The 13142-nt window shown below is 54.6% G+C and overlaps 1 protein-coding gene across 1 annotated transcript; it reads left to right on the top strand.

Annotated features, from left to right (window-relative positions):
• Nucleotides 1-1312, top strand: EXOSC6 (exosome component 6). Its single transcript, XM_036275389.1, has one exon. It carries the CDS (start codon nt 25-27, stop codon nt 841-843), a length of 819 nt encoding a protein of 272 aa, XP_036131282.1. The 5' UTR covers nt 1-24; the 3' UTR covers nt 844-1312.
• The last annotated feature ends 11830 nt before the right edge of the window (nt 1313-13142 follow it).

Genomic DNA, 13142 nt, shown 5'->3' with positions numbered 1-13142 from the left:
GCAGCTCGCACGCCGGACGCCGCCATGCCCGGGGACCACCGCCGCATCCGCGGGCCCGAGGAGTCGCAGCCGCCGCAGCTGTACGCAGCCGACGAGGACGAGGCACCCGACGCCCGCGACCCCACTCGGCTGCGGCCCGTGTACGCGCGCGCCGGGCTGCTGAGCCAGGCCAAGGGTTCGGCCTACCTGGAGGCGGGAGGCACTAAGGTCCTGTGCGCCGTGTCCGGCCCGCGCCAGGCGGAGGGCGGCGAGCGCGGCGGCGGCCCGGCGGGAGCGGGAGGCGAGACCCCGGCCGCGCTGCGGGGACGCCTGCTCTGTGACTTCCGCCGCGCGCCCTTCGCGGGCCGCCGGCGCCGCGCGCCCCAGGGCGGCGGCGAGGAGCGCGAGCTGGCGCTGGCCCTGCAGGAGGCTCTTGAGCCGGCCGTGCGCCTGGGCCGCTACCCGCGCGCGCAGCTCGAAGTGTCAGCTCTGCTGCTGGAGGACGGTGGCTCGGCCCTGGCCGCTGCGCTCACGGCCGCCGCGCTCGCCCTGGCCGACGCGGGCATTGAGATGTACGACCTGGTGGTGGGCTGCGGCCTAAGCCGCGCTCCTGGGCCCGCGCCCACCTGGCTGCTGGACCCCACGCGGCTCGAGGAGGAGCACGCCGCCGCCGGTCTCACTGTGGCGCTCATGCCTGTGCTTAATCAGGTGGCTGGGTTGCTGGGCAGTGGGGAAGGGGGTCCGACCGAGAGCTGGGTCGAGGCCGTGCGCATGGGTCTCGAGGGCTGCCAGCGCCTCTACCCTGTACTGCAGCAGTGCCTGGTGCGGGCTGCCCGTCGGAGGGGCGCCGCTGCCCCGCCTTGAACCAGAAGCCAGAGGGATGACAGATGCCCAGGCCTGTGCTGCTCCTGCCGCCCCTTGAAAGGACCTGCACCATTGGCTTCCAGACCTCACTGCCCTGAGAACTCAAGAGCCTAGAGAGGGTCTCCCTCCAGCGTCTCGCTGTTCTCCCTCCAGGACGGTAGGGGGTGCACACAGAACAGATGCACTGGGCAGCTGTGTTGGAACAATTTTTTACAAACTGTTCTGTTAAAGACACATTTCTACTTGAGCTGGATCCTAGCCCCGACGCAACTTGAAAAGGATTTCAGCTGGACTTACGTGGAAAACGGGACCAGAAGCTCTCTGACTCCCAAGTTGGAAAGGACTTAAGCTGGGCTTACCTGGAAAATGGGACCTGAAGCTAGTAACTGTTTTGTAAAGGATGGATCCCATCCAAGCCAGCCTGTGACTCCCACTTATGTAACTGGGCTGTTTTTGAGAGAACGGACAAGGGGGCTGTGCCTTCTCACTTTGAGTTGAAACAAAAACTCTTTTTATATCTGAAAAAGCCTTATAGTGTGGTTCTTCTTGGTACAGGATTTAAAAGAGCAACGCTCTCCTGAGCTGGGTAATGTGTTCTTGGACTCCTGGTGTCAAGGACTAGGGACAGCATTGTCTAACATGTGTTCTGTCCCTTAATGACAGGCTGAAATAGAAGGAGTAGCAGGGGTTCATGTATGGAAATGCAGCTTTAGGGTCTATTTTTGAGAACCTACTCCTCAAGTACCAGTCAGGGCCAATGCTGAGGTGTGATAAGTGTGGGGAGGGTTGTGTGGCCCCAGGAGCATTCTGGGTGCGCACCCAGCCTCTGGTTTGGGCAAGACCACAGCTCAGATTTGGGTAGCTGGAAAGGATTTGGCTCTCAGTAGAAGCCAGATCCCACCCTTCCTTGGCATTATGCATAACAGCATAGCTGATAAGTAGGGGCCTGGACTGGCTTCACTATCTTGTGTCCCTTATCCAGTCTCAGTTCCTGGGAGAGACCAGATGAACTGCCAGGAATGGGAGCTGGATGTCGGGAATCCAGATGCACTCTGGTCATTCTGTAGGGCAGAACCAGCCTGGCTGACAGACCACAAGGGTGGGATCGTCCCTGGGCGGCTCCTGAGCCCCATGGGTCTGGATTGGAGGAAGGCAGGGCAGCCTGGTCCCCTCTCAATGCCCTGGTTTGATACGAGCTTCTGAGCTTGAGTGTCCTGGGCTTGCTCAGCTTCTCTAGGAGGGGCTGGCCTGGAGCAGCCCAGGGAGCAGAATGAGGCTCAGAAACCACACCAAGAACCAGTGACCAGGGGAAAATACAAATTTCAATTTTTTTTCCCTTCTGACATACATATTTCCAGAGCAGATCTGAAATAACAACGTATCATGTCAGCAAGAGACAAGGTAGAAAGAGGACATAGACACCCCTATTCTGAAGGATGGCTTGGTAAGGTGGATGGAGCATCTGGAACCAAAGGGAGTTATGTGGGACACTTGCTGAGGACCTTACAGCTCATTTTCAGATGGGGTGGGGGTGGGGTAGGTTATTTCCTGTATACCACTGGCTGGAGAAAGCTGTCTGGGCCCACTGCTGTCCGATGTTCCATACCCGGATGGGACTGGTGGGGTCTCGAGGGGAGGGGCATCCAAAGCAGTACCTATAGTCAGAGAGCTGATGGTGCTTTGGGGAGGTGGGGGGGGTCTCCAGCTTCTTGCAGGACAGCCCCAGCTTCATGAGGATGGTGAGCTGGTGCTGGGCTGTAGTAGTTCTCCATCTCATCCCTGCCAGCTTCCGGACTATCATCCAAAGCTAAAGCCACCGTTACGGGGAGGCTGCCCAGCTGGTCTGGTGGAGCTGTGCCTCTACTTCATTGCCTCCGCTCCGGAATGGGTATCTCAGGTTACACAGGTGACACCAGGAGGCCTTAAAAACACACTAGGCAAGGAAGGGAATCATCTGAGAAATTGCCTGGAGCAGATGAGCCCTGGAGGGATTTTAACCTACTGACTGCCCTCCTGGTCCCATGTATGATTCTTCATCTATAGGAAAAACAGAAGCAGGACTCTGACCCAGATGGCTGAGAAGCACAGTATGGCTAGGAAAGAGGGCCATCTGCTAACATCCTCATCTTCCCCTATCCCCACCTCCCTTTCTTGGCAGCTTTGGCAGCTCAGATTCTGAGACCTGGGGACCCAGAACCACCAAACAGAAGAAAGCATTTTCTCCATCTAGCCCAGTATTGCCAGTTGTGACTCAGGCCTGGGAAGCAGTGAAGAGCTCTCGAGCCCAGCAGGTCAAGGGGTAGAGCTGGGCAGAGCAGAGGAAGGGAAGCTTGGCACTGCCAACTCCTCAGCAGCCCCAGTCTTGCTGAGGTGGCCCACCTCAGGGACCCCCCCAATAGAGGAGGAGGATTTGATAGGGCCGGGAACATTTGGGCCCTTTAAGCTGCACAAAAGGCTGTTATCAGATTTAGGTTTGGATATTCTCCATCCAGGAAGATGTTTTCCACAGCGTTCCTGGAGAGCATGGTACCATGTAGATAGCCTAAAGACTGGGGCAGGAAAAGGGCAGAAATCTGGGTTTCATCATCATCATCATTTTATTTTATTTTTTTTATCCTCACCCGAGGACATTGTTGCATTTATCTTCAGATAGAACAGGCGGGAGAGGGGAGGAAGAGAGAGAGAGAAACATCAGTGTAAGAGAGATACATGGAATGGTTGTCACCCACAAGACCCCAACTGGGGCAGAGACAAACTGCAACCAAGGTACGTGCCCTTAGTGGGAACCGAACCCGGAACTCTGGTCCACAGGCCTATGCTCTAACCGCTGAGCCAAACTGGCCGGGGTAGAAATCTGGGTTTTAACAAGCTTACCAGGTGGTTCTTAGGTGAGTGATCTGGATCCATAAAGAATACTTGTGACAGCCCTGGCCGGTTTGGCTCAGCGGTTAGAGCGTCGGCCTGCGGTCCAGAGAGACCCGGGTTCGGTTCCCGCTAAGGGCATGTACCTCAGTTGCAGTTTGTCCCCGGCCCTGGTTGGGTTGTGCAGGTGGCAACTACTTGATGTGTCCCTTTCACGTCGATGTTTCTCTCTCGCTCTCCCTCCCACTCTATCTGAACAAAATATCAAAAAATGTCCTTGGGTGAGGATAAAAAAAAAAAAAAAGAATACTTGTGACATTCCCTCTACAGTACTCAAAGTTGTCCCCCCACTGCTTGCAAGAGAAGATGGTATTTTAGCCCAGAACTGGCCCAGCTGAGCCAACAAAGCCTGAGTTGAGAGGGGATAAGCAGGGCACCGGCTATCTTCTGGGCATTGCCGGTAGTGGATGATAAGCCTCTCTCCGACCACCACTGTGGGCTCCACACAAACCCTAGTTTCTTCCTTGCTCATAGAGAGGCCCTAGAACCCAAACAAAAGGAGGGTGAGGATGGGGGAGGCGCCAGGTCACTCACTCCCTCCTCCAGATCTGTGCTGTCCTCAGAGCTGCCTGCCTCTGGATGGGCCCTCTGGCCCCTGGGCTCCTGCTGGGGTTCAGTGGTTCTGCATGAAGAACCCTTAATTCCAGGGCCCCTGTTCTCTTCACTGTCTTCTGTTCCTGTCCAGGGAGAGTGACCAGTTAATGGCTAGGTTTGGAGGCTCTACCTGACCCCAGAGAGGCCCCCTGATTCTGAGCACTGATGTAGCGTGTCTAGGGCTCGAGAGGACAAGATAGGTTTGGACTGGGACACTCCTCTGGCTGCAGATACCTACTGAGTGAGTGGGGGTCATAAGACAACCTGGAAACCACAAGGATTCTCAAGCCACAGGAACAGCTAGAGGGAGTTGGGGAGGGGGGTGCTGCAGATAGGGAGAGCCCAAGGCAGGACTCCAGGTGCTCCTGTCACCCTCAGGAGTGGGCAAAGCTGGACACCGCTAAGGGTGTGGGGTACCTGACCTGGAAGCTGGTCCCTCTGCTGGTCCATGTGCTCCAGACTCTCCAATAGGCGGTCCACCTGGGCTTTGATCTGGCTCAGCTCCCCCCTGATCAAGTTCAGGGCCTCGGGCTGGACTGTTGGTAGAAGGCCCAGAGTTGGTGCCCACCAGGCCCAGGAGGCAGAGGACAGTGCTGCCAGGGCTCCCAGGCCTGCCCTAACTGCCGAGGGCCGCCCAGCTCCTCCCAGCCTCGTAGACGAGGGCTGTGCCCCTTCACTCACTCTTTATCTGCCTTGGGGGCAGGTGGCTTTTGCTGGGGGCCTTGTGGAGACTGAAGCTGCTCTTGACCCCCATGCCCATGTGGGTCCTCCTGATCTTGACAGGCACGTGGTTGATGGGTGGAGGGATTCTCTGGTATTTATACACCCTAGGAGACAGAGAGGGAGTCAGGCCAACCAGCTCCACTTGTTTTCCCAGAGGACCAAGGAGGCAGGATCCCCTCACCTGTAGGGAACATCTTCCCTGTACAGCTCAGAGTTGCTGTTGTCATACAGGTCGTAGTTATTGCTGCTGCAGCGGAGACAAATGGGGAAAGGGTCACTGTTCTGTGCCAGAGTTCCTACCCAGACTGCAATTTAACTTGGGGAAATAAGTATGAACTTTTCCTTAGAAGCCCAGTATTCTCCACTGGAGGAGCCCCTAGGAACTTGACCAAAGTCACTTTGGAAGACCATAGCAAACCTGCTTCCCCATGGCTGGCCTCTGGTAAGGGGGACCTTCCAAGTGGCAGGAGGGGGACAATTACCCACAGGCTTCTGGCCAGCCAGAGCCAAGCCCTCCAAAAGCTCCTCTGCCTGGCCCAGAGACTGCTAGTCTGGACCTTAGTCTGGCAAGGGATGAAAGGAGAAAGTTAAGTCAGGGCCCACAGCCATGGCAGGGGTGTGAGAGCCTTTAATCCTTGCGTGGGGATCACCAGGATGCAGGGCCCAGTGTGGGCAGGGTGATCCAGGCAGGATGGGGGCTGTGGCCGGGCCACCTTGTCTTTGCTCCAGGTCCTGGGAGAGAGGATGAGCCTGGAAGTTCCCAGGTTGTCACTGCCTGACCTCACCTCCTTCTCTCAATGCACCGTGACCTCCAGGGACCTGGACCCAGGAGGGATGGGGAGATTGGTGGGGAGGGACAACTGGGTCCTGGCTTGGGCAAAAAGGCCCAGTGGGGATACAGCTGCAGGAGCTTCAGGTGCTGCCTGAATTGAGGGGAAAGTGTGGCGATATACGGGGGCAGCAGTTTCTGAAACAACTTTCTGGTACTATGTGCCGTGATCCAGCTCAGGCCCAGCCCACGAGGGGCAATGCCTATGGGGGCCACTGAGGTGGAATGAAGGACACTGGGGGTGAGGTGGGCCTTCCCCCTCACCCCACAGGGTCCCCAGACCTGCAGGTGGGATTTTTCAGCCACCCTTGTCCCCACTTTCTAGCTTCCGGCAGTCAGCAGTCTGGGTGGGCGGCTCCAGGAACTGCAGGGATGCTGATTCCGGTGGTGGGAGGCCCATCCTTAGAGAAAGGTAAGTGAGCCAGCAGAGCTCCGGAAGGGCTGTGGGTCAGGGTCTTGGTCCAGGCCACAGGGAAGGAAACAGGCAGCCCCCTGATGGCTAGGAGCAACCCAGCTGGGACAGAACTCAGGGTGACGAGTTTCTGTAGAGCACTATTTTTCAGGGAAATAGCTTGCTCAGCCCCCTCAGGCTGGTCGGAGTTCCTTCCCCAACTGGACTGAGACTTCAGAGAAACAAGACAAGGCCTGGGGCCTGTGGCTGCAGCGTTGGTGGCTCAGTGGTAGAATTTTCACCTGTCATGCAAGAGGCTTGGATTCGATCCCTGGGCAATGCAAAGGTTAGTCCCCCTCCCCTTTACATTTGTTCTAAAATGATGTTTTAATGGCACGGTAAAGGAATGGTATTTCACTGACCACTGAGCACAGACTTGGGAGCCACCCGAATGGAAACAGGCAGGATGGGTTTCAGGGTTAGGGGTTAAGCGCAGGCACTGTTACAGAAGCATTTGCTGTAGACGGGTTTACCTTCTGGACCTGGGGGTCTCCCTGCTCTGCCTACCTCCCCACCTTTGCTCCACCATCAGCCAGGTTTGAGGCTTGTGTCCTGGACTTGTGGCTTTGCCCCATTTTCCCGAAGGGGCAGTGGCCTGGTCACAGGTCCGCATCCGCATCAGTCCCCCTGATCTGGGCTGATGGTTGCAGTCTGCAAGCTCGGGCTTCCCATAAAAAGATAAATAAAATGCACCTTCGGAATGGCACAATGGGCAACGGTCAAGCCATGTTCTCAAGTGTCCTCGGGGTCAGGGGCTCGGGTGGGGATGGGGAGAGGGCGGGTGGTGATGCTGCAGAGGACCTGGGGCAATCCTCCCACCACAAGCCTTTCCCTCCAGGTTGACAAGTTCTATTTCGAGGCTTGACCTTGACCAGTTCTCATGAAGAGGTCATTCAGCAGCTCAGTGGCCACCAAAACCCACCCTGAACCTCTCCCTCCTCTGGGCAACATCCCAAGAGGCCAGAACCAGAGCTGCCCACTCACTGCTGCCCCAAACCCTGGGGAAGTGCTTCATTCTCCTCACTGGAGTCCCCTGGGGACCCATCGCTCTTGAGGTCACCCTTGCCCCAGGCCTTGAATGCTGGGGCCCCTCTAAATGGAGTCTGAGTCCCTATGGGACAGCTGTCATCACTTCCCACTGCTTCCCTGTTGCTGCACCCCTCAGAGGGCCAACAGGACTGGGTCCACGCTTGCTGGGGGGGGGGGGCGGTAAGTGGGTGGTGGTGGAGGAATGAAATCTGAAGGCGGCAACTGGGACTGAAGATCTGAGTAAGGGGTTCGCACAGCCTCCAAAGTGGCCGGGTTAAGAAACACGTGAGGGAACTACGGGAGAGAACCACTTACCTCGCATCCCAGACAACTACAAAACCGTATCAATAGATACTCCTAGATAAGAGTCTCACACGTGAGACAGCTAACCAACACGCCACATATGCAGTTCTACATCGCTAGAGAAATGCAAGTTTAAAAAACCGGGTTACCCACAAGTACATATCCACTCACAGCCCAAAACAAACGCAGTGAAAAAGCTGCCCACACTGGCACTCGCAGGGTGCCCCAGACCCCCAGGCTGCCGCCGCAGCGAGAGGTTTGGCCTGATCGCTCCAGGTCAACCTGGAGGTGCAGACACTTGTCAGAGCAGCCCCCCGCCCAGCCCTGCCATCCCACTTCCAGGGACATGAGCTGGGCAAAATCCAAAAGAAGCCGGAACCTTTGGCAGGCGCTAGGTGATTGACACGGATGCTGTTCCAAAGAGCAACCACCTGCCCACGGCCTTCCGCCTCCCCACTGGCAAGACGGAAAGCACCAATTGCCCACCGAGGGGCCTGGAGCTCAGCGGGGCCAACACACATGCCCAGCCAAGGGACAAAGGGGCCACCGTGTTCACAAATACTCTCCTTATGCCTGTGAAAATGGCACACTGACTGGCAGAGGTTGGTGACCTCCTTTCTGAAAATATTTAAAGGTTTCTTGAAGATTTCTTTAAGCTTCCCAAGTTTACAGTCAAGATTTCATCCGGAAAGGTTCTTATGTGTTACTTCTCAAACATCTATACCTGAAAAAAGCCCCCAAGTGCCATAGGGGAGGCTCCCCTGGGAGGAGGGGGTACACTCGTCTCCCATCTGAATGGTGGATGGGTTACATCAGTGAGAAGGGGCCTTGGAATGAGCTGAGTCAACTCCCTTAGTGCACAGACAAAACTGGAGGCCAAGGGAGAAAGGACCTCAGGTGCCACAGTGAGCAGGACAGGCAGCCTGAGCTGGGGCCCTTGTCTCATCCCAGGGGAACCCAGAGCCCCAAACAAGCCTCTCACCCCGGCGGGCAGACTCACCAGGAGATGGCTGTGTCCTGCTGCCTCTTCTGGCCTGGCTGGGCAGGGCTGGGTGTGGGCTCCTGAGCCATGTCTAAATCTGAGAGAACAAGAGAGTGGGCAGAGGAGGGAGGGGTGCAGGAGGAAGAGCCGCGTGCGTATGGGTATGGGCTCTAACTTTCTTCCTGGGCTGGTGCTTCCCTGCTTCTCAGCTCTGAGGTGGGCAGTACACCCCGAAAGGCAGTAATGGAGAGCTGGGCCTGCTTCACCTACCCAGGGCCAGGCTCAGGCTCCAGAGGGACCGTCTTCATCCTCGGAGGACCATGGTGCTGAGATGAAACCCCCACCCTTGGGTATCAACCACGTGAGAGAACCACTTACCTCCCATCAGACAGATAATTACAAAAGAAACCCCACACCATGGATATCAACCCCATCACCCAGGCCCTGGAATTTGGAGGTGGTACCGTCAAAAGGTAGAAGGGAGGCTGTCTGTGATCCTTGTGTCCTCCGAGGAGACACCCAGCCTTGGTCCGGGTTAATTCTTGAGTGTTCTCCTGCTGCCTGTCTGCCCACCCACTAGCCTGCCCTGCTGCCAGGTCCACACCCCACAGCTGCCTCTGGGCTAAGCCCCTGGGCTGACTGCCTGAAACGTCCAGAGCGCTCCAAGTGAGCAACCAGCCTGGGCTGGGGAGCGGACATCCCACTGCCCTCTCTTGGAGGAGAAGTCAAGAGCCAGATGAACCCAATTCGGGGGGTGGGGGCTGAAAAGTCAAGCAACGTAGCTGTCAGTGCACCAGTCACGGGATGATTGTCTCATTTTTGGGCTCCTTCAGCATTTACCACGTTAGAGATGGAGGGAGATGGAGGCGAATCCTGCTTATTGCTGAATCCCCATGGCCCACTCAGGGCCTGACACTTAGTCGGTGTTCAGTAGATTTATGCTGAATACATGAATGGAAGTCCATTAAATCAACTCTGGTTTTTGTTTGTGTCTTTGAGGCCCCTACTGAAGCCTACCCTGTTCTTCCTGAATCTATGGTCCTTGTCCATGGCCCACTTTGGCTGTCAAGACAGTAATGAATGTGACTCTTCTCCTTTTTCTGTTCTCAAGACTTTCTGCAACACAGTCACCAAGAGCACCTGCTCACTGCAGTGAGAAGACTGGCAATGACGTCCCCAAGGGAGGAAGCTGGCAATTCGGTATCCCCACCCTTGCCCCTGTCTTCCTTTCATGACCAGGATTCATTCCACTCAAGAGAGAGTTAAACAAATGCCCTTGTGCCAAGGTAAACACCTGCACTTCCCTGTTGTCTGCCTTTCTGTCTGTTCTTTTAGCATATATTCATGCTTGTGCTCACTTTCACATTTGCAATGTCCAGAGGGACAGAAAATCACACCCATGCCTACCACACAGGGCCACAGTGCATGGGCACTTACAAAAGCCTGCTATGCCCAAGCACTAACGGCCCAGCATTAAAATAAGCTTGCCATGCAGTGGCTGGTTGGTTCAGCAGTTAGAGCGTCGGCCCTCAGACCAAAGGGTCACATGTTTGATTTCAGTCAAGGGCACATGCCTTGGTTGTGGTTTGGTCCCTGGCCCTGCTTGGGGTCGTGCAGGAGTCAGCCAGTCGATGTGTCTCTCTTGTGCCAATGTTTCTCTCCCTCTCTGTCCCTCTCTCCCACTCTGTCTGAAGATAAATGGAAAAATATCCTAGGGTGAGGATAAAAAATATAATAGGGTTGGTATCATTAAAATTCCTTTAAAAAAATAAAATAAGCTTGCCATGACCTTTGGGCTATATCACTGTTCCCTAAAACTAGGTATAATCAAGAGACATCAATCATGAGACCAGCCTTTGGTCAAATGGGAAAAAATCACTCATGGCCACCAGGTTGCCAATCAAGGCTGGTTATCATGAAGGACTGACTGGTGGAGTATCTGGGAAGTTCATTATCAGTAACAAACCATGACCAAGTGGATCGTGGCATCTTCCTGGGCATTGTGCTACAGACTTTACATTGATCATCTCGTTAAATCCTCATAACAGCCTCGCAGGGTACTTGCTAAGAATGCCCCCATCTTATAGAAAGGCTACTGCATGCGCTGAGCCACATGGAGAGCAAGTTAGGAGGCCAATGAGATCTCAGTCCCCTGCCTCACAGCCACTGCAGTGTTCCTAGAAGCTAGAGGACTTACTCAAAGACACTCAGCTACCAGCAGAGCCTGATTCTATCAGCACCTCCAGGCCATGCTGCCATTGCACAAGGCTGCTCCATTACCTGTTCTACCCTGCACAGAACGCAGTGGCTGGTGAGGCCCCTCGTTAGAGCATGGGCTGGAGTCCTGGGTTCACCAGGTGGATTCTTGCAGTAGGCAACATTCTTTTGACCACTCCACATCTGAGTCCCCCTGTTGTGTTAGAGGTATCCCCAACTTTGAGACAGAACCTGCCTCCCATGAAAGAAGTTAAAAATGCCCCTTTCTGCCTCCCTTTCCCAGCCTTTCTTGCAGCTATGGCCTGGGCACATTACTTGGCCCCTCCACTCAGACCCACATGCTCAACTTTGACTGAAAGCTGCTAATGTGAGGAAGCACATCTCAGCAATTGGTGGTGGCAGTGGCAGCAGCTTCAAAGGTGGTGGGACCTCCATCCCACAGTGGTGGTGCTGACTGTGGCATCTCTGACCAGCAGAGGCAGTAGGTCTCCTCCAGATCTGACCCTCCGACGTCCGGATCTCCTGGGAACCAGTATCTTCAACAAATTCCTTTTCTGCTTAGAGTTTCCAGAATCAGTTTATCTTGCTTAAGACTAAGAACCTTGATTGATATAAAAATAGAACTAGGAGTGGATGGAGCAAGAAGTCCTGAGGGGAAGAGGGATGATGTAAGGCTGGCAAGTAGTCAGAGGACAGTGAAAATCCAGCTCGTATTAGTGGACAGGATGCCAGCCGCCCGTGGCATGCCATAGTGAGGCAGTTAATCCTGTGGGCCCCCCAGAACAAAGCACCCATCAAAGGCAAGGCTTTGGGACCTGGTGGCTCCTGCCATAGAAGAGCATAAAGATAACCCTGAAGTCAAGGGCCGTTGGCTCGGGTATTGTGCTCTGGCACCATACAGCTCAAAGGAAAGAGAGACAAGCTCAAAGCCAAATTCTCAGCTCAAGGCATGGTTAGAAAACCGGGGGATTTTTGTAACTTGCAACTACAAGGTGGACAGAGTAAACCAAACTTAAAGCTTGATCAATGAATGGTTATCAAATGACACCATCATTGGCTTCACGCCGTTGCTAAGTCTCTAACTGGGAAAGAGTAGAGAGCAGAGGTGGTCAGAACAGGGCTCTGTGGGAGGGTGTGGAGGATTTAGTTACCCTTCTCCCCCACAGAGCCTTTCTTGCTGGCCAAAGTGACTCCTCGGGGCTATTCTGAAGATCCCAGTGGCAGAAACTCACTAGCTCTTTGTCAAACTCACATCCCTTTCCTCCTGGGCACGCATCTAGCTGGAGTTTCCCAACCTCCTTTGTAGTTAGTGGGCTACATGGCTGAGGCGTGGCCAGCGGCTATGTGTGGGTGGGATGTGTGCCACTTCCAGGCCCACAGCATTCTGAGTGAGCATCCATGCTCTTGCGTCCTGAATTGACCACCTGAGTGAGCTGGGAAGCCAGGTGCTGCAGGTGGCAGGCCCTCACTCAGCCTGGGCTCCCTCAACCCCTATTGCACATGTGCAACCATGGCCAGCAGCTAGCATTTCCTTAATGATCTTGTCATGACCTTGCCTGAACGAGTCCCCTTGTGTGCCTTACCCCACACCCTTCGTTTTCTCAGGACTGAAATAATAAGTCAGATCCTTGCAGGCCCCAGGGGGCCAATGACTTCAAATCTGGGATAAGGATGGAATCACCAAAAAATACTGTGAGATTGCCCTGGCCGGTTTGTCTCCGTGGTTAGAGCATCGGCCCGTAGACCAAAGAGTCTCGGGTTCAATTCTGGTCAAGGGCATGTACCTCGGTTGTGGTTCAATCCCTGGCCCTGGTTGGGGTCGTGTGGGAGACAACCAATTGATGTATGTGTGTGTCTCTCTCTCTGTCCTCTCTGTCTCTCTCTTTCTCTTTCTCTCTCCGTCCCTCGCACTCTATCTGAAGATAAATGGAGAAATATCCTTGGGTGGTAAGGATTTAAAAAAGAACTGTGAGATTTTGCTAATTGATATTGGAGAAAACCTGGCAATGGTTTCTGAGGGTGGAGACTGGGGAAGGAAGAAAATAACGTTAGTGGGGTTGAATGTATTGACATTTAGGATTTTATGGGACTGGCTTGAGTAGCTGGGATGGTTCTGTTGTTGGCTCTGATGGTTGCTTGAAACTTGGACTCAATTGTGGCCAAATAATATTTGCTAAGAGTTAATAATCAGAAGAATGAGAATAGCTAAGACTTGTTGAGCATTTACTATCCACCAGGCCCAGTTTTAA

This window comes from Molossus molossus, unplaced genomic scaffold, assembly GCF_014108415.1.
Source record: "Molossus molossus isolate mMolMol1 unplaced genomic scaffold, mMolMol1.p scaffold_m16_p_21, whole genome shotgun sequence".
Lineage (NCBI taxonomy): Eukaryota > Metazoa > Chordata > Mammalia > Chiroptera > Molossidae > Molossus > Molossus molossus.
This window is presented reverse-complemented; position numbering and strand designations above follow the sequence as displayed.